Here is a 25,707-nt window from a genome sequence, read left to right as displayed (position 1 = left end):
CTGTCTGGGCAACACTTAAAGATGTCCATGAACATCTGTACAGAGCCCTTAGTGTTAAAGAAAAAATCCATTGAGTGAATCCACTTGTGATAGTAAGCACTAACTGTAGTAGTAAGCACTGTGCAGGATCGTAGCCTCACGTTTTAATATGCTGATATGTAATTAATGGGAAGAAAGATCTCTGACTTGTTTCAACTAATGGTAGGGTGTTGTTTGGTTTGTTTGTTTTGTTTTGTTTTTTAGCTGAACTCTTCATGGAACAACAGCATCTCAAAGAAGCCGGCTTTTGTATCCAAGAGGCAGCTAGTCTTTTCCCCACATCTCATGCTGTACTGTACATGCGTGGGAGGCTTGCAGAAATGAAAGGCAATTTGGAGGAGGCTAGGCAATTGTATGATGAAGCACTCACAGTGAATCCAGCTGGAGTGGAAATTATGCACAGCCTGGTGAGTTTGCAGGGGCTCAGCTCCATTATAGTATTTATGTTTCTGATTAACTGTAATAAGAGGGGAGAGGGCTCATGCTTGCTCTGGTTGCCATTGTCTTCCTAATCCTGAGAGCAAATGCCTGTTCCAAGAATAGTTTGGGTAGCTTGAACCTCTATTTTAAGATTGGATTGAGTGTTTTTAACTAATTAGGACTTGTGTCAAAAGTAAATATTTTAATTGACAAAGGCTGATAGTTTGGGAAGTCAGTTCACTGAGTTGTCTTTGCTGCTTTTCTTGCTGACTGTTGGACATTTGAAATAAGCAGTACACTGATATTTGAAAGATGTACTAAATAACCATAGAATATAGATATATATGGAGTTTGTACACCTTGGGCTGGAGTCTTGTGTCAGCTAAAATCAAGATAAACTAGGAGTTTATGATTAAAGAAATCTGTCAGTGTCTTAAGCTGCGGCGTAGCTCCAGCCTTGTGCAGGGGCAGTGACTCCACATTTTTTGGTGACACTCCTTTCCAGCAAGTATTTTTTTATCCCCAAAATAAACTTACTTAGAGACAGAGGGCCTGGAGCCTAATCATCATCATACAGGGCAGGGAGCTTTGTGGAAGACCAAAACCCAGTTCTCTTACAAAATCAGAACAGTTAGTCATATTTCATCAATGATGTATCTTCTTAACTGTAGCCCTTACTAGGTCTCTCTGGGATTTTACAAGTCCTTCTGGACTCATTTAAATGTTCCAAAAATTCTATATCCACATGATTGCTTTGTGTCTTTGCTGACAGATTTGGATTTCATGACATAAATGTGGTCCTGATGAGGTTTGCAGGCAGTGCCAAAGCTGGAGGGGTATCAGTGCCAGGAGGAAAAACGTAAAGTGAAGTTATAGTTGAAAGAAAATAGTAGAACCTACACATAAGGGATGAGATACTTGGTAATAATGAATGTTCATCACAAAACCAGGAAATTAATAGCTGGTGCATGTGTCAGGAGAAGGCTACAAAACACATATCAAGCTGATATGGGGCAATAATGTTACTTGGTTACTGTGATCCAACCTTTACAAAATTGATTGTTAAAAATCTAGCAAGATATGATGTTGTTGTTTGCTCAGTTAGTGTCATGGTTTCAGACAAGTCTGATATCAGAGCAGCCATCAAGTTAGATGCCAACATGATGCTAATAGATTTCATTTTTCTCTTATGGGCGGAACCACGTACTGTGTCTTCCCGTTTCAGTTGCTTGCAATTTTCTGAAAGTATGGTCATTTGGAATAAAAATTTCCGAGATACACGTCTGCTCTGGCCCAATTTGCTTTGGAAATGCCATCCTTTTTTACTGTGCTTTAGTGTCTCCATGTTTTATCAGGAATGGGTAGCCTTTGTAACATATCAATGTGCTTTTTACTATCCCCAAGAAAGTCCTTCCCAGCTTATCCATGTTACTACCTTTAAAAAACATATTTTAGACATGTATAGTAGATATGTATTTCTGAAACCTCTAACTGTGAATGCTTATTCCTCTCAAACCCCACTCCATCATCTCTTAGTTAAGGGATGGATGTAAAATTTAGAAGAGGGGAAAAAGATAGTGAGATGGGGAGTTTGGGGGTAGAGACTCAGTCCATAAGCAAGTAGGGAAAAGAAAGATAAGCTCAATAACAGAGTGAGAGACATAGGATAGATAGAATATCAGATAGCTAACATTAGGTAAGATGGGAAAGATGAGACTGAGTTAAGGGACCAGGCTGAAACACATGAGTTGAGGAGCGGTTATGTTGGAAAGGATGAATTAAAGGGATTGATCTTCTGAAAGAGATAAAAGAGCGTGAACCTGTTAAGTACTTCAACTCCATATCCATCAGTCTCCTTAAAATTCTGAATCTTCCCATCGTGTTGTCAGTTAATACCAGTGGAAATAACTTGCTTAAGCATGTGCCTCATCTGCTTTAGCTTGGCCATGCTGGCAGCCTGTGGTTTACATCTGTTAGCTAAGATAGCAAAGGTCTGATCTATCCCTGCTGATATGAATCATGGTGGTAGTTATAGGATGCCACATAATAGCATTTCTTTATATGCTTTTCCAAAAGCTAGGAAATTGCACATAACAAGTCAGAAGCATCTGATGAACACTACAGAAAAGCCTGTAAAGAAATTAATCATTCTGCCTTCAGAACAGAGCTGGAATAATGTGCAGTAAACAAGGCTTTGAGGACTATGCATCAAATAAAAAGGGCAAAAATAAAATATTGAATGGCTGCTAGATAAGTGTTTCTGTACTGTGTACTGAATGAGACTGTGTCCCCGTGGAGGACTTAAGACTAGGTTTATGCAATTGAAGATATAATGTAACAAGTGGTGAATCCTGCACCTCTTCAAGGCCCTCAGAAGAAGACTGGAACGCCTTTCAGATATGTATGTATTAGCCAAGTACTGGCTGTACTGTTATTAAAAATACAAGTTCTTGGGCACAGTATGTTCAGTCCCCTACCAGAGGGAAATCTGTGTCTTGGATTATGCAAGAAGCGAAACTAGATTGTCAGCTAGGTAAAAGTGGCTCGAAACTATACAAAACATACACAGATAGCTGAAATTAAACTCACACATGCTGTTTTGGTGTTGGTCTCCCCAACATTTATGAGTATGTAATTTTCCTACTATAGCAATAGTGTTGTGGATATGTAATAATTTAGGGAATGAGGGTCTCATTATGAGAATTACTGTTTGACTTGGTGCAATTGCCATCCAACTGACCTAGTCACTTTAAGGGAAGACTGCTGTAGACAGCATTGATTCTCCCTGGTGTATCAGAATCAATTAGCAAAGTAGTCATGTCTCTTCCCCTGGGCTCTCAGAACTGGGTTGTCGGAGCTATATTTGGAAAATTCCAACCTGAAGAGTAGTTCTGGCTTTAAATGAAGGGCACAGGTCTAGTAATGGGTAAGTCCATCGGGTGTCTATGACTTCGCTTTTACATGGGATAAAGCCATAACACCACCAAGGCAAACACAAGCTCTTTCTCTGCATAGCTGAGAATGGCTGTGTTTGACTGTAGGATGTTTACGGCAGCTGTCAAATCAGTGTGCTTTCCATATAAAGCACGTTGCTGCATGGAAGGGCAGCACCATGCAGCAGGGCCACAGTGCTGAGCGCAGCAGCTGAAGTGGGGAGCACACTCTGCTTCATTGCGGGTGCTGTTGGCACTGACTGCGGTTAAGAAACCACAGACATGTTGAAAGTACAACATAGTTGTGTGCATATTTTGTGAGGAGTTCTCTTTTCATTTGGAAAACCATACCAAAACAGTTTTGGGGGCTACTGGGAGCATATCTATGCACCAAAGTACTCCTGGTGAGGTGTGGAGCTAGTCCTTTGATTGAACAACTGTTTGCTGTCAGAAACAATTAGCTTAGCTATACTGTGCAGCTGTAAGACCACAGCTCCCTTTAGGAAATAGGATTTTTCCACATTTCTCTTTGTTCTGTCTTACATGTTTTTCTGTTTTCCTCCTTTACTAGAACAGCCCTGTTCTTCCCTTTCACAGGCTCCTTCTGGGGCCTACTTGCAATGATCTTAGAGCTCTTCTCCCTCCCAGGTAGGCTGATGGCATTTCCACTGAGTAGGTATCTTTACTGGTCCAGACATAAGAGTTTAGCCTTTATCTCCTTGTTACACTGCAACTAGTCAGCCATGCCAGATACTAATCTCTGACAGCATATTTTTTTTATGGTTATCTAGCAACAGGACAAGGGGTAATGGGATGAAGCTGGAACACAAGAAGTTTCATGTAAATGTAAGAAAAAACTGTTTCACTGTTCAGGTGAGGGAGCCCTGGCTCAGGCTGCCCAGGGAGGGTGTGGAGTCTCCTTCCTTGGAGGTCTTCAAGACCCGCCTGGACATGTTCCTGTGCGACCTGATCTAGGTTGACCTGCTTCTGCAGGGGGATTGAACTAGATGATCTCTAAAGGACCTTTCCAACCCCTACCATTCTATGATTCTATGATTTCTAAACCAAATAACTACAGCTTACTTCTTTCACTGTTTACCAAATTGGGTTATATAACACCATGATATACCCAACTTTGGGACGGTGATAACAAAACTGACATGTGCCCAACCAAGTCAGAAAATATAACATAAGCTGAGGCAGATGACACCCCCTTGTAAAGTGATACACAGATCCACCTACCTATATGTCACTAGAGAAAGACACTGAAATTTGCTAGTTCCCAGCCACAGTGTGTTTGGTCCCATACCCCCTTTTGATTAAGAGAAGAAAATCAGTGCTAGTATGTTAGAGTCCTAAAGCTCCATAGGTAGTATTGCAAGATAAATTAAAAACATACTGGGTAATGCAAAAGACTCCTGCCCAGCTTGCATCTCACATAGCTCTTCATGGAGTTAGAACAACGCTCAGCATGTTTTAGTCAAGGGAAGAAAAGAACCGTGTGTTTAAAAGGGAAGGAAATAGGTGCACTTACTTCTGCCAGTGTGCCAGAGTTAATGAAAATGACAAAACAATACCATCAAAACAAAGGGGAAAAAATTGCTTGTCTCAAACTTGAGTCTGATTGCAGTGGAAGATCATAATGATTCCTCACTTCTCCCACTACTCCTGAAGGCTGGGGCAGGGATAATAAGGTTGTTACCGGAATGCATTGGAGCACTGGGTGCCAGCACGTTGGGCTTTGTTTGATGAGTTTTTGTGAAGGTTAAAATGGAAAGCACTCTTAATAACGTATTTCTGTGTCACGCTGTGACCACATAAATAGATGGAAAACATAATGTAGTGAAAGTATATTTGACTTGTTCCATGATCAAGTCAAATAGAATATACAGATTTCACTGGTTGTGAGAGTTCTCATGAGAGTTTTGTTTTTTCGAGAGAGACTGTCATCTGCACCACAAAACATTAGGTTGGCAGCCATGTAGAAGGGCTTTATAGTCACATAGTACCCTCCAATTGAAGTTGGAAAAGCAACCTTCCCACTCACCTGAGTTTGTCACCTAAGCTGAGCCATCAGGACTGTAGGCTGTTTTGTGACACCTGTTTCCTGAGATTAGTGTAGATTTTGACCTTTCCCTGTGAAAGCCTAGTTGGTTTGGGTTTTTTTTTTCAGAAATTCCAGTAGTAAACACAGTTTGGGAGATATCAGACACATAGCACAATCACAGAATGGTTGAGGTTGGAGACAATCTTGGGAGATCATGTAGTCCACTCCCCCACTCAAGCAGGTTCAGCTAGAGCAAGGCACCAGGACTGTGTACAGCTCCAGTTTGAGTATCTCTAAGGATGGGAACTCCACAACCTCTTGTAGCAACCCATTCCAGTGTTTGATCACCCTTACAATAAACAAAGGTTTTTTTCTCATGTTTAAATGAATTTCTTATGTTTCAATTTGTGCCCATCCAGTTACTGGATATCACTGAGAAGAGTCTATCTCCAGCTTCTTTACATATTACCATCAGATGTTTAACCATATTAATAAGATCCTGCCTGAGACGTCTCTACAGGCTGAACAGTCTCAGTTCCCTCAGCTCCTCCTGGTATGACAAATGCTTTGGTCCCTTAATGATCTCAGTGCCCTTTGCTGGTCTATCTTCAGTATGTCCATATCCTCCTTGTCCTGGGGAGCCCTTGTACTGAGGAGCCAGCTGCAGGTGGGGCCTCACCAGTGCTGAGCAGAGGGGAAAGATCACCTCTCGATCTTCTGGCAATACTCCTAATACAGCCCAGGATGCCATTAGCAGCCTTTCCTGCAAGGGCACATTCCTGGCTCATGGCCAGCTTGTTGTCCACCAAGTTCTTTTCTGCAAAGCTGTTTTCCATCCAATCATCCCCCACAAAGCAAATCTGAAGCTAATACCAGGAATTTTTTTCTGCAAGTAGATACTAAATGTGACATTGACGTGACTGTACTGGGTCAGACCAGAGGTTAAACTAGTCCTTGTCTCCAACAGCTGCATAAGGAAGTGGCTAGGGAAGAATGAGAGTGGGGTAGGCAAATATGGTACCTCTAAGGTTATGACTTAGCTCAGAGACATCTTGAAGTAGACATAAGATTCCACTTATGTAGTAATTCATAGTGGATTTCTCCTTCATGAATTTGTCTTGAGCCTGTGTTAGCTTTCAGCATCCAAAATACCCTTCAACAAGGAGCCTGTGTTAGCTTTCAGCATTCACAGTACCCTTCAACAAGGAGCCTGTGTTAGCTTTCAGCATTCACAGTACCCTTCAACAAGGAGCCTGTGTTAGCTTTCAACATCCATAGTACCCTTCAACAAGGAGACCTGGAGGTCTGCTTTCGGCTGTATAAAGAACTGCCAAATTTTTCATGTTCTTGATGTAGCTCTTCGTAGCCTCACTGATGCACCTTGTTCTTATTTTGAAAGACAGAACACACTCCTGATTCTTACTCATCTCCCCTCCTCTTACTTATTTTATAGATACCTATCACCAAACCCATTCCTTTCATTATTGCCCTTTCCCCTCTCTGAACTTCTTAAGAGTTCCTCTTAAGATGAGAAGGCTAAAGCAAATATTGCACTTAAAAAAAATTAGCTTAGCTTCAAAGGCAGCATTGTAGACTAGGTGTTAAAAAACACCTCACTGTCCCGTGGTCTTCTAGTCATATAATTATCACCTATATACCCTTTCATACAAATACCAAGTCTTATTTCAGATATTTTGCGTTAATCTGATCTTGCTATCATGGCTCCATTTCTATCTCCTTGTGCCTATAGGGGCTGGACTTTTCTGAGTGGTCAGCATTTCTGATGAATGCATGGTGATTTACTGCATGGCAGTAAGCAGTGTGTAACAGTATTATCTCAGATCCTTGCAGAGACTTCAGTGTCCTAGTCTGTGAATACCACACAGCCGGGAAACATGCATTTCTAGTCTTTGATATGTATTTTTCATTCTGCTTGCCAGAGACATCCTTTTAGCCAGTGGAACACAAATTTCCCTCTGCTGGTAATGCTACCTGAAGAGCTTGATTCAGTAAAAGTTTTTATATAGATTATGTTCCTTTTGCCTAAGATAAGTACATTGCATTTGATTTGAGTGTTTAAAAACTAGATGTTTTGTTGTAATCTTCTACTCTTAATTATTCAGTTGGATGCAAGGGCTGAATAGAAAGAAAGAGCCTTTACAAGGGTCTTGGATGGTTTAATTTGGCCTTCACTGTGTATTTAGGATGCAATCTCATATTCATTTTAGTAGAAGAGTCAACCTATTGTCTCTAGACTCACATTTAGTAGCATCAGGATAATTTGAAGACTACAGTTTCCACTGATTAGAACATGGAAATGAATTATTTCTGTTCATTTCTTTCATTTTACCTCACAGTATGGTGCATGCATCCTTGTTTTCAAAGGCATCTATTCACATAATAGAAACATGGCTTGATTGCTTAATATTTTCAGGGATGACATGCGTTACTTCCTTGGGGATTTGTTTCATGCTGCCATGAAGTAATCATATAAATCACAGGGCAGATTCTCAGCATGGGTAAATTATCACCATACCAAGGTCTGTATGTTGTGTAAGGTAGCTAGGACCCTAATTAAAAGCATTTTTACTTTGTAAGCTGAAGTTGGAATGCTTCCTATGCTAAAATGTGGGAACAAAAGAACATAGTTTTCACATTGAGTTTTTTATCATCTAGGGAGCTGCTTTATGCTGATACTTTATCCAGTTCATTTGCTGTTTTGTATATAAGTATGCTGTGATCAGTTTCCATTTTCTAGTGACATTTTTTGCTCAGTTTTTTATATTTGTATACAGAGAACTGAACATCACAATTAAAATGCATCCCCCTGGAGTTAGGACAACTGTGCATTTGTCCTAAGTATAATTAGGGGGATAATTGTATCTAAGAGATACAATGAGCCTACCGGGTTTTTATCTGTTCTGGAAATATTTCTTCCTAGCTACATTTCATAGTATCACAGAATGGTAGGGGTTGGAAGGGACCTTTAGAGATCATCTAGTCCAACCACCCTACAGAAGCAGGTTCACCTAGATCAGGTCGCATAGGAACATGTCCAAGCGGGTCTTGAAGACCTCCAAGGAAGGAGACTCCACAGCCCCTCTGGGCAGCCTGTGCCACTGCTCCATCACCCTCATGGTGAAATAGTTTTCTTGTTTTGGCAAAGGTAGTAAACAGAGTTAGGGACTGGGTAATGTTGGTTAAGTGGACAGCAGTACTACTTTGTGTCACTGAGGATATTTTTCACAACCACAGCTATTACTTAAATACTACACAGGTGTCTTTGAGAAATTGCTGTAATAAGAACTTGAAGTTTCAGTAACAATAGCAAAATGAATTTCTGGTTTTCTGATATCTCAGACAATTGAAACTTTACTAATAACACTATTTTTAAAGTTTGTTTTTCTTATATATATACATTGAGTTCATTACTTCCTATATTTTTGTGATATCAGATGTATTTATATTTATTATTCTGAATTTCTATATGTAAAATTTGCTTCAGGAGAGGGTTATTTTGAGGCTTTATGTGAGTATTGACTGTAGTTTTTAATCGCATTGTGTCTGTGCGATCCAAGATTGACGTGGCTTAGGAGTTATTGCAAAATGCATACAGATAGAAAAATAAAACCCACTCTCACAGATGAAAGTACTTAATAAACTACATTCACCACGTCCTCAAAACCTGAGGAGCCAGGAGCCATGGTACTCAGACCAGACTGTTTGTGTGGGGTGCTGATGCAGAGGAAATCTCTTGGCGTTCTAAAGAGCCTGAGATAGAGCATCCAAAGCAAACAGATGAGGGTGAGCACCCTCCTGGTTTCTCCTTGCAAACTTAAGAACGTTTCGCGGTTATTTCCCAAAACACTTCAGCCTAGGGCTTTGCAACTGTTGTGCAACAGGGTGGGCCCTTCCTCTTGCAGAGAGCAAAGAGCTGCAACTCGTTCATTTTCCATTGAAGGCAATTCACTGAAGCTGGCTGGGAGGAGGTGGAGCCCTGGCGCTCACCATCCCCAGCATGGCCGGCTCCCCTGCGCTTTCTGCTCTCGTTACTGTCACACTTTACTGGAAAGCTCTGTGAAACAGGGATGAAGCCACTCATCTACTTCATCTGGGGTTTGCAGAGCTTAATTAATATCTGCACGTACTTTCAGATGACAGGCGCTCTGTAAGCACAAGATCTTATTTATTCTAATTATATGTCTTGATTCCTACTGTGCTTTATTCATTTGGGTTTTTGCACCACAAATTATTTTGGGCAAAGGACTGTGACTGTTTAGCACAAATTATGTGCTTTACAGCTCAGAGTACCCTTATGCCCCTAAATGTAAGTAGTGATGAAAACATTATTGCAGTGGGAGTGGGATTTAGGAGGCAGATCTGCAAACTATTTCTTCCTCTTGCAAGGATTTGTTTTCATTAGAGGGAGCCTGCCTTGCCTGCATTCTGTGCCTTGCTTTCCATTGTACTGATAAATGGTTACAGCAGTTCTGTGAAGGACAGAGTAAAACAGAAGCAAATGTGAATCTGAGGACTTTCTAGCACAGCCAAATCTTCTCTTCCTGGGGATAAGAGATGACAACGCCTGCAAAAAATAGCTTTTTGCAGGGGGAGAGGGAGGGTGCTTCCTTTCTATGACAGTGAATGTATCCTTCTGCTCTGCAAAATCAGTGCAAGCAGAATATCTTTGTACCAGCACAGTTCTGCAGTTTCCCCTGGTGAGAAACGGATTGGATTTTGAAGACGGAGATGACAGACCTAAAGGTAGAAAAAGCATTCGACTAGACAGTCATTACAAGCCTTTCCAAAAATGGAGCAACCTTGAACAAAGTGCCTGGTTTGGTTTTTTTTTTTTTCCTCTTTCTTAATTAAGTAATAGTGACAGTCAACAGGAGATTCTAGCAGCCCAAAGGAAGACCAGTGACGTCTTCTCTGATGCAGCTTGGAGAGCTACAGACCCTGGGACTTTCTTAGGTCTACCTAATATGGAGCGTAGAAGAAAACACTGGAAGGGTGAATTTGCTAAGTCCTAGTCTCCAGCAGAATATTTTTGAACTACTCTGATACTACAAAACATTGAAACAGTTTAGCCCACCTCCTAAGTTTTCCCTTGATGTGGGGAAATCCCTATATGCTGTTAATTTTTCTCAGCAATGTTTTTTTTCTGCTCAATGCACTGCATTTCTCCATTTGGAGAACAGGTAAATGATGAGAGAAAGGGAGGAGAAAGAATTAGAAGGGACATAAAAGAGATAGCAAAAGGCATAGACAGCTGCTTACTTCAAAATACCAAGGTAAAGCAGTGACTAATCAGACACAGTTAAAATCACTTCTTTTCTCTTCCTTTAGCTGTTCAACGGGTGGTTTCTTCCTCTTCTGTCCCTCTCTGCCTTGTAGGTTTTTGCAGGAGATTAACTCAACCTTGATTTGCCCTAGAAGACTTTTTAAATGCTATTTATTTGCTGATTTATCCAAGACAGGTAAAATTCACTACAAAGAATCTGGAAGTTTACTTAGCTCAGAAGCTTGTTCCACTGATGTTGAAGGAAAGTGAAAAGGACAGAAGAAACAATCCAGGACCAAGAAATTGAGAGGAACTTCTTAGCCCTTTGGAAAACTTGACTCCTGAGTCAGGAACTTAATATAGGTTTCCTGGGGAGTTCTGTGGCATCTAAACCTGTACATTTTTACACATTGGAAACACTTCTCTTGCTCCTTTCCTCTCATCCTTCCTCATCCTTCCACAGAGCTCCAGCCTATCAATAAGCTGCTGTTTAATGTTCCCAATGTGACTTTTGCTTATGTTTTTGCAAAAGTGCTCAAGGAGGAGAAGCCTCAACTGGAAAATAAAGCCAAGGGTGGGGGAATGAACAAAACTGCCTATTATGATCAGGTATGGGTAAGAGATAGATTGTAAGGGTAGTAAAACAAAGCCTGGGAAAGGATAAATTTACTCTCAGTAGGTACATGTGGAAACAAACAATGAATGCTATAGGTAGAGAAAAGATGCATGGACCAAAAGATGAAGCTTTTTCTGCTGTGAATTGGTGATGGAGATTGAAGAGGTTTCCTGTCTGTCGTTTCAGAGAGGTTCTGAAGCAGCCTTCCAGGACAGAATGAGGAAACGACAATCAGACCTCTCTTACACCGGAGCTTGATCAATTTAGGAGGGAGTGGGCAACCCCCAAGGTCCCTGTAAATGGGACTTAACCAAACCCAAAACAACGCTTGCCCATTCAGGCGTGGAGACTGCCCTGTCCAAATCACCCATGACTAAATCCATGCTGTCCTCCCACATGACCTGAAACCCACAGTGTCCAGCTAAAAATGTCTTGCAGGCCCACCTACTGTCCTGCCTTCCCATTTGCTGTCTGTTGAAGAGCTTTTATTCCCAGAAGCTTTCTGTAGTGATTCTGCATTTTATCATGTTTTAAATAGAGGTGGAGTGTAGATGTTGGTAGGGCTTCCCTGGAACACAGCCTCGACCTCCATTTTATATATATATATTTAATGAGTTGTCAAGTGGCTTTTGTATGTCATGGAGTGGAATGATGGATGTAGCTGGACTCGGGAGAGTTGCATTCAAATTCTCTTAAAAATAAGCAGCATTGTGGCAGCTCAGCTCTATTGACAATTACGTCAAGTCAGGTTTAATAGTGTAGTTCCTTATTGAATGAACCCACCCTGTAGGAAACAGTATGACCTTCCTGTGTGTGGGCAAGGCAAAAAAAATCAATGTTAATCCCTTGAGAGGAAAAATACAAGATTAGTGGACCAGTTGAGTGAGTCTAATGAGAATCAGATGGCAAGAATGTTAATTTGGAAAGAGATACTCGTATAAGCTGTCTGAAGGTATAATACAGGAATTTCCATATATCACCAAATGTCATGTATTCTCCTTAGATATATATCTGCAAGATGTAATTTAATGGATTTGCAACTCTTCTGTATGGCTTCCTGACAGAACAACAGGGGATTTTCAAGCTAATCACCTTTCAGTGGGAAGATTTATGACCGGTGTAGTTAGCTGAGCCTTTCCTCCATCAGGGAGGGCACAGACTAGAGACAGCTGTTGGGCGCAGCATACCAACTGGGAACTGCCTAATCGCAAGCAGGCTTGAGCACCTCTGTCTTGCACTTCCTCTCTGGAGTCACACAGTTCCCTGGCATTGTCAGATATAATGTCTGCCTAAATCAGTCCTCATTACCGGTGTGTTTGGAAGTCAGGCAGGTAGTAATTTTTCTGTTGTACTTTACTTAATAGCCATCAGCTTCCTGTAAGAAATAAAACAACAGGCTTCTGTACTTCCTCTTTAAGAGTCTGAGGTGGCAATTCCATTTTAAGTGCTTTTAAGTTGTAGGTAAATGTTCATGTTGCCTGCTTCTCAGCCTGTACCTTAGATAGTTGAGTTGGTTGTTCTCCCCACCTGTTGCCAAAGAGAGAGGGACTTCGCCAAGGTTGTCACAGGGCCCCTTTTGCTACGCTTCAGCTCTGTGTTGCATTGTGGAAGCTTACCTCTGTTCTTCCCCTGAAGGTAGAGGGAAACTGTGCAATTACAGTGTGTGCTTGTGTGTAAGATCATATACCTCTTTAAATTAGTCCTGTGAGTCAGTCAAGTGTCTCCTAGTGCATGGCCTAAGGCAGGAAATGAGGTGAAATTACATTGACTTGTTCCAGAGCAATTACCGCACTGATGTTTTCATTTTTAGCTCACATCTCTCCTTGCTTATGTCCACCTGTTCAGCATTCATTTTAGTACAAAGAGTAGGCTCATAAAAACATCAGTTTTATAGTTGCATCACTTACTGGGCTATATCTGCTTTCCAAGATTGTCACCAGCGTAAGAGACTGCAAATAAAAACCAACTGGAACACAAATGGCAGCATCTCGGTAGTGCCAAGCTGTACAGTAGAGATTATTTGTTTATGCTTTTATTTGCCAGCATTGACTAAACAAAGATAAGAACTTAAGTGCTGTAGCAGAGCTTCCCAAACAGAATTACAGGGGTGATAGGAGCTAGCACTTAGCATTACAATAATAGATACCAATGTGGGAGAAATGTCACTGCCTGCTGCTCCTCTTACATCCTATGAGCAGACCAGTAAAAGGAGACAGGTCTGTGGAACTCTATGTCAGGTTTTCTGCTTTGTTCAGGAACATTAATCTTTTAGGGTTTGATTCATTAGGTTTATACTGCCTGAGCTTTGCTTTCATTCCCCAAAAATCCAAGTTGTAGTTAATGTGACTGAAGGAGAGCCTGCCTTTGTGAGCCTTAGTGAGTTTTACCACAAACCAGGCAAGCTCAATATAAGATCTGAGTTGAGCAGGGAACAGGCCTCTAAGTCAGCTAATTTTGAATGTCTATATGCATGGTACAAGGCTGATTGAGATACATGGGAACTGCCATGTGCCATTTTAATTGCATTTAGACAAGATGTACAGTATTTGAGTCAGCTTGGCACTGTTCCAGCTGAGGAAAGTGTTGATGACACCTGACACCAGTGATGATATACTGAGTATGTTTAATATCTTAGCATGCATGTCATGAGGCACATTAGAATCATTGAAGAATTTAGATGAGAAAGGACCTTTCCTCTGGAGGTCATCTGGTCCCACCTCCAACTCACAGCAGGGCAACTTCAAATATAGAGCAGGTTCATCAGGGCTGTGTCCAGCTGAGCTGTGAGTACTTCTAAGGATAGATATTCCATCACCTCCTTGGGTCCATGTTCTGATGCTGTGCCACCCCTTATAAAGATTTTTTTCATAATAACTAATCAAGCAGAATTTCCCTTGCTGCGCTTTGGTCTATTGCAAGTGAATATCTCTGAGAAAACCTTAGTCTCATCTTTTTTCCACTCACCCATTAGGTAGCTGAAGATGGCAATTGGATATCTTCTTAGCTTGGAGAAGGAAAGGCTGAAAAAATTCTCCTCTCAGACTATTCATAACATGGTCCCAGCTATCTCAGTGGCCCTACCGCCTGCTTTTCTGCAGTTTGTCATCATCTTTCTGGCACTGGGGAACCCAAAACTAGGGACAGCGCTCCAAGTCTGTGCCAAATAGAAGGAAATGATTACTTCAGTGGTTAAGTTTGGCCAATGCTTAAATAAAACATGGAGCTGCCATCTCTGAGTTATGCTGAGATTCTGCTATCAACACTGAATTTTTCAGTAACCCACAGTGCCCTTTGTACAGAAAGCTACACAGTGTTCAGGATGGTTTTTTTCTGCATTGTAGGCAGTATAGTATTGCCCACGGCAATGTAAACAAAAGCAGAGAAATGTGATACAGTTAGGCCTGTTGGGAAATCACTGCTCATTGGAAAGCTGTTGGAGTAAGACACCTTTGGTAGGAGACTCCGGTGTGACCTCATGATTTTGTGCTTTCAGTGTGTGTTTGTAAACAGGCCAGCTGTTGGAATAGTTCTGCCATCCTCTGCGGCCTACAGCAGGGAAGTAAATGCGCATGTATTCCTGTGTACACACATGCTTGTGTACCTCAGAGCTGCAAGAAATCAGCAGTGTCAGCTGGTTTAACAGGCTGGCTGAACAATCTCTTCTGGATGGGGTCTGGTGCCTTGCAAAGGGAACAGGTCCCCAAGGCCATTTGGTAAGTGGGCTGTGCCCCAGGGTGGAGCAGAATCAGCAAATGAAAAGCCAGAGTCTCAAGAAGACTTTCCTTTCAGAGCTAGGCAGGCCGGGGCAGGGGAGGTCTGATTTGTTGAGAGTGAAGCCTGGTCTGTAAGCAGTTAGTGATCCTGCCTGAAGCAAGCAGAGCTGGAGGCTGAGAGGGCAACACTGGGTACCCAAAATGGAGAGCCCCTGGGAAACCACTATCTGTGCTTTAGCTCCCGTGTACCTGGGGCTGTTAACCCCAGGGGTCATGAAAAGCTGCTACTCTGTTTATTAGCAGAGCAAATACCATTGCCCTTCAGTGGTAAACTTACCCCTGTACTCTCTGCCTCTCTTTGTGTTGGAAGCAACAGCTCCCACTTCTTCTTAGCAACCTGTCAAGACAATCTGTGTGTTACAGACCTTAACACCTGCTTTGAACATGACATGAACCAGCACTAAAGAGGCAGTGTGCGGCTGAAATACAGCACTTGTTCAGCACATTTACACATAACATGGCCAAACCTAATTGGTAGAGAAGGATGAACTAGGAATTGCATTTAAAATAAAATCTGAAGCAGCTCCGAGATTACTTTTTTAAACAAAGAGGAAGGTTAGCTTCGTCTTTGTGTAACTATTCCCCGGGGCAGAGTTCCCCAAAGCAGCTACTAGTAGCAAGTAAGTTTGGCACATCTATGGGACTGTATGGTTTTTAATAAGAGAGTGGTACTGTTCCCTTGCATCTAAACAAGATCTCTAGAATTTCAGAACTTCTAGATACAGTGACTTTTGTGCCAGATTGGCAGGCAATAATATTTCCTCTTTGAGGCTGTCACTTGCAGCTCAGTAGAGCATAGGAGTAACTGACAAATTAAGCTAGGTCAAATGAAAGAAGTGCCACAGCAAAGTCTTTCTGGAGTCAGGTATGATCCCATACTGCATTGTGAGGCTCAAAGCTTGATGTTGTAGGAGAGCACATAGGCTTTTTAACATACAGCCAGACCCCACAGCTTTTAAGTCTTTTCTGAACTGAGATTATGTACCTGAGGATAGTTCAGGACAGGCTTCTGCAGGTACAAGCAGATGTAAGTTGTCCTTGTGGCTTCAGCGAGAAGCGTATTGCATGCACACGAACAGCAAAATTGCCTGCAGTATCTTTGGCAAGGGCTTCATGGACCATTTGGTATCCTGTTTGCCGCCAAAGTATCTTGCCTTCAGAGTAAGAAAAGTAAATAAATTTATCGGAGAGACTGATAAAACCCACAAGCCCTGGAGATTTCCAGGCTTCGGGAGCAGCAGCCCTCACTTTAGGATTCCTGGCTGTTGTTCCTAGAATACTGCAAATAGGTCAAACGAGCAACCTGGAAAGTTCAGAATTGCTTTTTGCTGATGATAAATGATTGGGCAAGTATTTGAGATTAAGTGTTCGTTTCAGATTTCTGCATCTTTATTTTTCTTTGGATATCACCATAGTCACCAATGGTTAGAAGGTTTGGATTTTGCATTTTCTGATAAATTCTCTGTTATGTATTATTTACTGGCTGACACAGCAAATCAGACAACCTGGAAGCGTAAACCATTTTTAACTAATCTCTTAGTTTGAATAGTGAATGAAGAACAATCAAAGGAAGTGGTTTGGAAGTAACCCATTGTTTGAAAGCAGCTTTCCCAAACCAGCAAATATAAAAAAGCAGCGTCGAAAATAGCAGCATCCTAAAGTAAAAATGGTGTGTATGTGAGATCCTCAAGCCAAAAGGCAGCCTATTTTTTTAATAAATTTATTTTTAGCTCGATCAACTGTACCAAGTGATTTTATCAATGTAGCTAGTCTCTGCAAGAAAAATGCTCACATAATGTAGTGTCAATGCAGGCAGCTATGACAAGTCATGATATCCATATGTAGCACTAAGACCTTTCAAGTTACATACAATTGAAATTCTGTAAATGGGTTAAATCTTGATAGTCTTGCACTACTCTGTTTCACTCTCACAAACTGGCATCAGACAGAGACAGAAGAGCAGCCTTGTTGGAAGTGCAGCCCTGCTATTTTTGCATACTTCGAACCAGACGACTTGCAGACTTTTTCCATCTCAGTGGTCATAGAGCCTGTCACAGTTTGAGAAGAACCAGGGGGACTGCTTCTCTGCATCTCCTACCAGAAGATAGCTCCCTTTAGAAGAGACTTCCCTTTCTCAGATACCACGGAGTGTGGTGAAAGGTGAAACTTTTCCAATTAATAGAATTAGGATGGCTTTTAGGTATCTATGGCAGCATATCCCAGTGCTTGGAGCAAGGAAGAAAAACCTATACTGTGCCTTTAACAACTACCTAGGCTTGAGGTGTTAGATCTGATTTATTGTTCTCAAGGAGAGAAGTGAGGAAGTGAGGAAGCAGCTGTGTAGGTGTAGATGCCATCCCCCTTCCCCAGGGTGCTAGCACATCTAGCTGTGACAAGCCCAAGTAACTCTGTTCAAACATTACTGTCCCTGGCTTACCACACCCAACTCTGCTCCTCTAGAATATTAGGAAATCAGCACTTCAGGAGGTAAACCAAGGAAGAGATAAAAGTAACTCTCTGAAACAAAGCCACTGTGCTTCCAGTAATCTCCATCCTCAGGAGAAGAGACAAAGGTGGCCTTGAAAGCAGCATTGTACATCTTAAGTGTTGCTGATAGTGCTCTTACACCACAGGTAACCAACTGACAGCAGTTATGGTCAGCAACCTTGGCCTCACAACAAAAGACAGGGGATGGCCAGGGTTAACAAGGACAAAGTATTTGTTAAGCAACAAGCTCAGCACCACAAAGAGGATGAGGGAGAGCCATGGGAGGATTTTTTTAAAATATTACTGTCCAAAAACTTGAGGGTGGTTTCAGCACTCCACCGGCATATAGACTTAAGAGCAATCAGACATCAACTGCAGTTAAACAGGTGAGCAGTGCATAGCAGGTATAAAATGAATTTAAATCCTTTTAAATGGAATTAAACTGTGCAGCAGTTTTAAACTGTAGTCAGAACGTGATCTGCCGTGGCTTCCTTCTAATGCACTACAATACACTGCATTGTGGGGCTGTTTATCAGCAACACAGCATGGTTTTGTATTCAACATTATCTCTGTTATCCTCCATACCACCAGCATCCCTCAGCCAGTACTTGCATCATGTGCTTGGCACAAGCGTCTTATGCTAGTCCAGTCTGGAGTTATTTTGCCTTGCAAGCGATCTTGTGAACAAGTTTGCTCAGCCTTTAAAAACCAAAACCTCAAGTAGATCGTCTTTGCAAAGTGTTTTTGAGCCCAAGCAAAGCTAGTGCCTAAGCAGAAGTGGAGAAGAAAAATGGCCTATTTTCAGACTGTTCCTAAGTGCAGCAGTGTCACATAGATTTCTGCTTAAGAAACTCCTGCAGCTGTCCATCAGAGCTAGCCAGCAGCAAAGACTGGAGGCAGAATGGGGGCTAGGGGAGGGATTTCATTCTCATACTGGGCCAGATCCTCTGAACAATAAAGCCAAGTGGGTAACAGCAAAAGACGTGTTAACTGAAGCGAGCTGAGCTGTTCTTTCATCAGTGCCTGAGGCACTCTTGGTTTATACTGTGTTTAATTCTGTCATTTTGGGCTCCAGTCCTGCACTGATTATAGGAGGGTGACTTTCTCCACCCATGCCTTAGTCTGTCAAAAAATCTAGACCTTAACATCATGAAAACCAACCTAGCTACTGTGAATTTTTGTTAAACCAAACCTGAACAAAGGTGTTGTTATTTAACTTGGAGCTCCATTTTAAACAATAATGAAAATCCAGTATTGCACGTGAAAAGCTCTGGATCCTAGTTAAGCCATACCCTAAAAAGCACAAAATGGAGATGATGTTGAAAATCCTCAACCAGCCTCACCCTATTAAAGCTACTGAAGTTTTGCCAATGTGTCCTCGCCGGAGCTGTAGTCTAAGGATTTAAGAGGTCCATGTATGTTTAAAATTGTCTCCAGACTACCTGAAACTAGAGGACCAGGATCTCTGCAGAGCCATTGGGCATTGTTTTTGTTTGTTTTCATCTGTGCATGAATTTCTTTGAAAATACCCAGCAGAGCAATAAGAAGGGATCGTTTTTAATCTTTAGAGATGATAGCATGCTGTTATGCATCAAGGACACTCAAAAACAAAGCATCAGATAAACTGTACCAGGAGATTTTCTGGTGGTTTTTTTTTTTACCTCCGGGCCTTTTTGAAAACAAACCACATTCTGCACAGAGCTTGCTGTTGATGAGACATCTATACATTCAGTTTGTTATCCCAGAAGCGTTAACACCACTCTGTTCAGACAATTTACGTGTATGAAAATGCAGCTGGATTCTGCCCACGCTCAGCACCCCTAGGGAGGGCAGTCATTATCACTACAGGGACAGCTGGGACCTGGCCTTGAGCCAAGACCTTCCTTAATGCAATCAGAAGATTTTGGTGATACAGAGTGGGTTTTACATCCCTTTCTCTGGCAGAGGGTAGCTGCAGTCAGAGGTTTATGCCCTCCTGCTAGCCGAGTTTAGAAATGGTTGTGGATTTGTTGTGTTACGCTGGACCACGCAGGGGACAAAAGGTCACCTTCTGCCATCCAGGTTTCAAATCATATTAACAGCAGCTATTTATGTAGGTGCAAACATATCCCTTCTCTTGTTTGATATCTCTTCATCGGTATCCTTCCCTGCCTGAATGGACGAGGTTATAAAACACGGTAATTATAAATCTCATTGACTGACTGCCTTGCATTCAAGGGCGTGTTCCCCCCGAGCATTGCTGTGAAGCGTGTTACCCAGGAGACTGTCCTGTACAATCCAAAACAGAATTATTCTGACCCAGTGAGCTCGTTGGAGGGGAGAACATTTGGGATGCTGACCTGCTGCCACGGCACAGTGAATGCATTTTTCTCATTTCACAGCAGGGCAACGCCACAGTACAACAAGGCCAAAGCATTCAAGTATGCTTTTGAGGCATGACTTATATCTCACTGACAAGTGCAGGCTCCCTAAAGATGTAGAAAAGGAGCCTAGGATAGCAATCACAAACCAGAAGTCCTGCCGACTGTCCACCCAATTTCAGCAGCTTTCTCTGAAGGTTTGGTTGTCTTAGACCTTTCCAGGCAAAATCATAGATTCTTCAGACAGTATAACACAGTATCCACAAAACTTTCTCTTAAATGTTCAAGTCAGGCTGTGCTCCTAAGACAGGCTAAAAACTGTTTAAGAAGTGACAGATGGCTGTTGTATCGTGCACTACTAACCATGGCATGCTTCAGTGCCATCCTTTCCTTATCTATCTGATCATAGTCAGGATCTGTATGGGTACTTTCCTCAGGCCTGAGGGGTTTATTATCAGCATCAGTCATGACACCCTACAGTCGGGGAAACTACACAAAGCCCTGTCAATCCCCCAACTCTGACAAGAGGACTGTAAAATCTGAGCAGTCTTAGGCACTGGGGAGAGGGGAAAAAAGCATGAAAAAAAAAAAAAGAGAAAAGAAAAGTGCTTCCTAGAACAGCATCAAACACAAAAAACAGCCGTTGCCATCTATTTTCTCAATTACTGTCAGTGCACAAAGGGAACACAGTGCTATGTGGTAGCCTATAGGCAGTTGCATCTTCTTTGTGCTCAAGCAGGAGAGGGAGATGAGGTACAGAGCAGTCACTCTCAGCAGGTGTGCAAACCAATTGAGTTTAATTAGAAACATCCTGCTGAAAATGTAAATGTTTTACAAGTAGATCATCCCCATCAGGGGCAGCTGCAGGAGCCTGCGTTGTGTTGAGGCTTTGACACAACAATTGAAGATGTTCCTCTCCCTCGCTGGCTGTCTCCAGTGCTCCCCAGAGGTATGGTTTGACAAGCTATGTAGGTCTGTAGCACAGGCAGCTCTGGTGCCATTTAAACAAGAGAGACTCTACAGAAGTCTTCAGTCAGTTCAAACCTGGTTCAGGCTACCAGTTATTAAAAGACATCCCATTACCTGTTGTCTCTGGAGAGGTTGCAACTATTTTTTTCCATTCTCTTCAATTAAGTGACAGGCTGATGAACTCATGCCTGCAAAGAAGGTAAGCAGCTGCCTTAGGAAGTCACGTGTATGGTGATGATGGCAGGCTGTCTAGAGTTAATCCTTTCATAAAAATGGAATTAGCTATTCCTCCCCTCACATGGTTTTAGACAGTGCTGTACTGCTTTAACATTGCTCAGAGCTCATGTAGAACCATGTGCTTGCCAAACTCACAGCTCCTATGGTAGGACCAAGGCTTCTCTGAATGGTAAAGTGCAACTAGGTAGTGCTGCCGTTGAACCAATTCTCTACAAATGACACGTGCTTGTATTTATGTGAGAATATCGGCACCTTTTCTCAGTATACCTACATTGCTTCTAAAACTAAAATGCAAATATTAGATTACAAAGCTAAATATGTTAATCACATGACAGCAGAAGCAATTATTTACTGCTACATTGTGGATAAATAGTTTGATCTCAAGTATCCATCTATAAAAGAGCATCGTAACACTGGAGTTTTAAGCAGTTGCAGAAATGCAGCCAGATCTGGACAAAATATGCTTGGTGCTTGGATGAGTAACAAATTTTTTCATGCTTGACTTACAGAAAGATGACTGCTGTAGAAGTGTCTGGTGTGGTTATTACATGACAATTAGCAGTTGTTTCTCTGCTGACAGATGTCTACATCAAAAAGCACTGATTGTCTCTTTTGTTTGCAATTTTAGAGATGCCATAAACAAGTAGCTTAGACCATCTCCAATTGATACTGTGCCTTGCACCAAAAGCACAGCCTTGTTGCCTAGGTTCATGCTGGGCAAAGTTAGACTGTGAATACTATAGCAGATGATTTTTGTGGAAGTGTAAGTCCTTTCTTCCCATACAGAATTAAAAATTGCAGTTATTGCTGTGGGTAGACCTCTTATTCAGGATAGATGAGCAAGCTGTATTTCAGCACTTTGTTTACTAATGAAGTGTTTCAACAATCAGGTGACATACAGTAATCACACATGACGCTGGTGGTGGCATCGCATGGCTGGGACTGCTGAGAGAAGCAAGGGAAGGGAAAGGAAGAATTTGTGAAGAAGGAAGAATGGCTACACATAAACACATTCTGGTGAACAAAGTTCACAAACTCTCTTATTTGAAGAATCATAGAATGGTAGGGGTTGGAAGGGACCTTTAGAGATCATCCAGTCCAACTCCCTGCCAAAACAGGTCAACCTAGATCAGGTTGCATAGGAATGCATCCAGGTGGCTTTTGAAAACCTCCAGAGAAGGAGGCTACACAACCCCTCCAGGGCAACCTGTGCCACTGCTCCCTCACCCTCACAAGTGAAATAGTTTTTTCCTTATATTTAAATGGAACTTTCTGTGTTCCAGCTCCTTTCCATCACCCCTCGTCCTGTCACTGGACATAACAGAAAAAAGTGATGCCTCAACCTCCTGACATCCACCATGTAGATATTTGTAAATATTAATATCCCCCTGCAGTCTCCTCTAGACTAAACAGCCCCAGTTCCCACAGCCTTTCCTCATAAGGAAGATACTCCAGTCTCCCTGCACTGGACTCTCTCCAGAAGTTCCCTGTCCCACTTGAGCTAGGAAGCCCAAAACTGGACACAGTACTCCAGATGAGGCCTCGCCAGGGCAGAGTAGAGGGGGAGAAGAACCTCCCTTGACCTGCTGGCCACACTCTTCTTGATGCATCCCAGGATGCCATTGGCCTTCTTGGCTGTGAGGGCACATTACTGGCTCATATTTAGTTTATTGTCAATCAGGACTCCCAAGTCTCTCTCTGCAGAGCTGCTCTCCAGCAGGTCATCCCCAGCCTGTACTGGTGCATGGGGTTGTTCCTTCCCAAATGCAGGACTCTGCACTTGTCCTTGTTGAACCTCATGAGGTTCCTCTCTGCCCAACTCTCCAGCCAGTCGAGATCCCGCTGAATGGCAGCACAGCCTTCTGGGGAATCAGGCAGTCCTCCCAGTTTGGTGTCTTCAGGGAACTTGATGAGGGTACACTGTCCTCTCATCCAGGTTGTTGATGAGGATGTTCAACAAGACCGACCTCAGAACTGAGCCCTGTGGAACTCCACTGGCCACAGGTCTCCAACTTGATTCCATGCCATTGATCACCAATTATAGCATGGAACATGTCTCAAGAAAAAGCTGCTTAAAATGTCATTGAAAAAATAGTAGTGTTCACATAATTCAGGGGGAAAATAACCAGTTTACATTACTGCTGAAAAAAATACAGTACAAGCTGTGACCTAAATTAATATTTCTGCCTGTAATCCAGAGGCCTGTCCTCTAGCCTTTCCCTCCTACACCCCACTGACATTGAAAGGAGCCCTTCCATGAGGGTTTTTGCCCAAGGTGGGATTGCAGAATGATGTGCTGTGTCTGGCAGTGTGATTTTGAAACATTTGCTAACAGGCAGAGGTCTGTGGGAGCAGACATGAAGCTGGCAGGTGGGACCTAATAGCAGAGATTTTGTGCAGCTGCCAAAAAATCACAACCCAGATGCTGGAGCTGAACACATGCTGCCTGATAGGAATGATGTTCTGGGGAAAAGAGGAAGCTGGCAAGTGTCTGTCAGAGAGAAGAATTTGATTGTGAGTCCAGCACAGCCTTACATCGTCCTTCTCTTGGGGTCAGACAAGCCATAACACTGTCTGTGCATCAGTAACTGGCTGGGCATGGAGATGTACTGCATTTTTTTCATTACCTAAAAAGTACCCCACCAAGTCAGGTTCCTCTTTGCCTTTCCAGAAACTTATTTAAATCCCCTACTTACCATCTGCTTTTCCTTCTCTCTCTCTCTCTTTTTTCTCTGCGTGAGCTATCCCCTCAGAGCTCCCTATTCCCCTCATACATTCATTCTGCAGGCAAGGTATTCTGCAAGCAAGGTATTTTTATGGCTGCTCCTCAGAGACCATATTCTTCTCAAGACATTGATCTTCCTTACTTTTTTCTCCATCCCTACTCTGTGGAGGTCAGTTCCCTCTCTGAAAAGCACTAGCAAAGAGAGAAAGAGAGCAAGCGTGCGTGTATTGAAACAAAGACAAGCACAGCAGCAGACCAGTTGTCTTTTAGCCTTCCACAACCACCCTGATCAATAGGTAACTAGGTCTGGCACTGTGTCCAGGCACCAAGGGCATCCGCAGACAACTGGTGGCCAACGTGCTCCCACAGTCTAGGATGAAAGATCTGGGCAAAGCCAGCAGCCTGCAAACCAGGCCAAGCACTTCACCCTTTCTGCCCAAAGGAGGAATTTCCTAAAAATACATGTCCTGACATACCACTGAGCCACATGGCACAGTGAGTGCAATCCTATTTTCAGCCTGCTCTGCAGGGTGACATAGCTGGTTACACCTCCTCCCAAAACTGGCACGTCAGCAGCGCAACACTTGCTGGTGGGCCATCAGCGCAGCCTCCTGAGGGACGGTGCTCTCCACTGGAATTCCCCGTCAAGTGATAGCGCGCCCGTCATGTGTGAGGCTGAGGTTGCAGGAAGCATCCCCACTCATGCTGAGTGTAACCAGGACAGCTGCTTTCATAGGACCATGGAATCATAGAATAGTTACAGTTCAAAAAGACCTTTAAGATCATTGAGTCCAACCACTAACCTCACACAGCCAGGGCGTCACTAAACCATGTCCTTCAGGTCCTCAGCTACATGGCTTTTAAGGTTCTCCAAGAATGGTGACCCCATCACCTCCCTGGCCAGCCTGTTGCAGTGTTTAACAACCCTCTCAGTGAACCAGTTCTCCCTAATCTTCAGTCTAAACCTCCCCTGGTGCAACTTGAGCCCATTTCCTCTTGTCCTATCACTTGTAACTTGGGGAAAAAAAGACTGACTCCCACCTCCTTTCAGGTAGTTGCAGAGCTTGACCACATCTCCCCTCAGCCTCCTTTTCTCCAGACTTAACACCCGCAGCTTCTTCAGCAGTTTCTGGTGAGATTTGTTCTCCAGACCTTTCACCAGCTTCATTGCCCATCTCTGGACAAGCTCCAGCTCCTCAGTGTTCGTCTTGTAGTGAGGGGCCCAGAACTGAACACAGCACTCAAGGTGCAGCTTCACCAGCACTGAGTACAGGGGAACAATCACTTCTTTGACCCTGCTGGCACAGCAGTGGAATCCTGGATAGGTGAATTATGAGCGGGGGAGGAAAGAGTGATAAAAAATAATTCTAATCTTGCCCTAAGAGAAGATCTCCTAATGGATATTGTGCCTATCTTGCAGGTACCATTTGCAGCTCCACCAGTCAGGATAATGGTAACGGCAAGGTTCGGTTCGAGATGATTGGTAGCCTCCTTCCAAACCATGGCTGGTTAGCATATTCTGTTTTCTCAACTCTGAGGCTTATTGCAGAATCCCAAGAATGTTCCTGTGTTTCAGATATCCCAAAATAACTGCTCTGAGTTCTCCTTGGGGAAAAGCAATCCTTAGAGCAGCCTCTTAACTCAAATTTTTGTGTTGAAGCAGCTGAGCTTGAGGAAGAGAGCTTGCCTTTGCCTCTAGTCGCTGGCTCACACAGGATAAATGAACATTTGGGATGTTCACATTAATAAGTTTGTATGTCAGCTCACTTACTGTCCAAAGATTTGCAAACACTCTTCTTCTAGTTTCTATTTGCTCC

The 25,707-nt window shown here is 42.7% G+C and overlaps 1 protein-coding gene across 4 annotated transcripts in view; it reads left to right on the top strand.

The window, feature by feature from the left end:
• TTC7A (tetratricopeptide repeat domain 7A) overlaps window positions 1–25,707 on the top strand; it is a 176,570-nt gene that overhangs the window by 136,092 nt on the left and 14,771 nt on the right. For all 4 annotated transcript variants that reach the window (XM_061991295.1, XM_061991294.1, XM_061991296.1 and 1 more), the window contains one exon: window positions 244–446. In XM_061991295.1, the coding sequence (XP_061847279.1) occupies window positions 244–446 (203 nt within the window). The remainder of the gene's footprint in view (window positions 1–243; window positions 447–25,707) is intronic.

Source organism: Colius striatus, chromosome 2 (genome assembly GCF_028858725.1).
Source record: "Colius striatus isolate bColStr4 chromosome 2, bColStr4.1.hap1, whole genome shotgun sequence".
NCBI lineage: Eukaryota > Metazoa > Chordata > Aves > Coliiformes > Coliidae > Colius > Colius striatus.
This window is presented reverse-complemented; position numbering and strand designations above follow the sequence as displayed.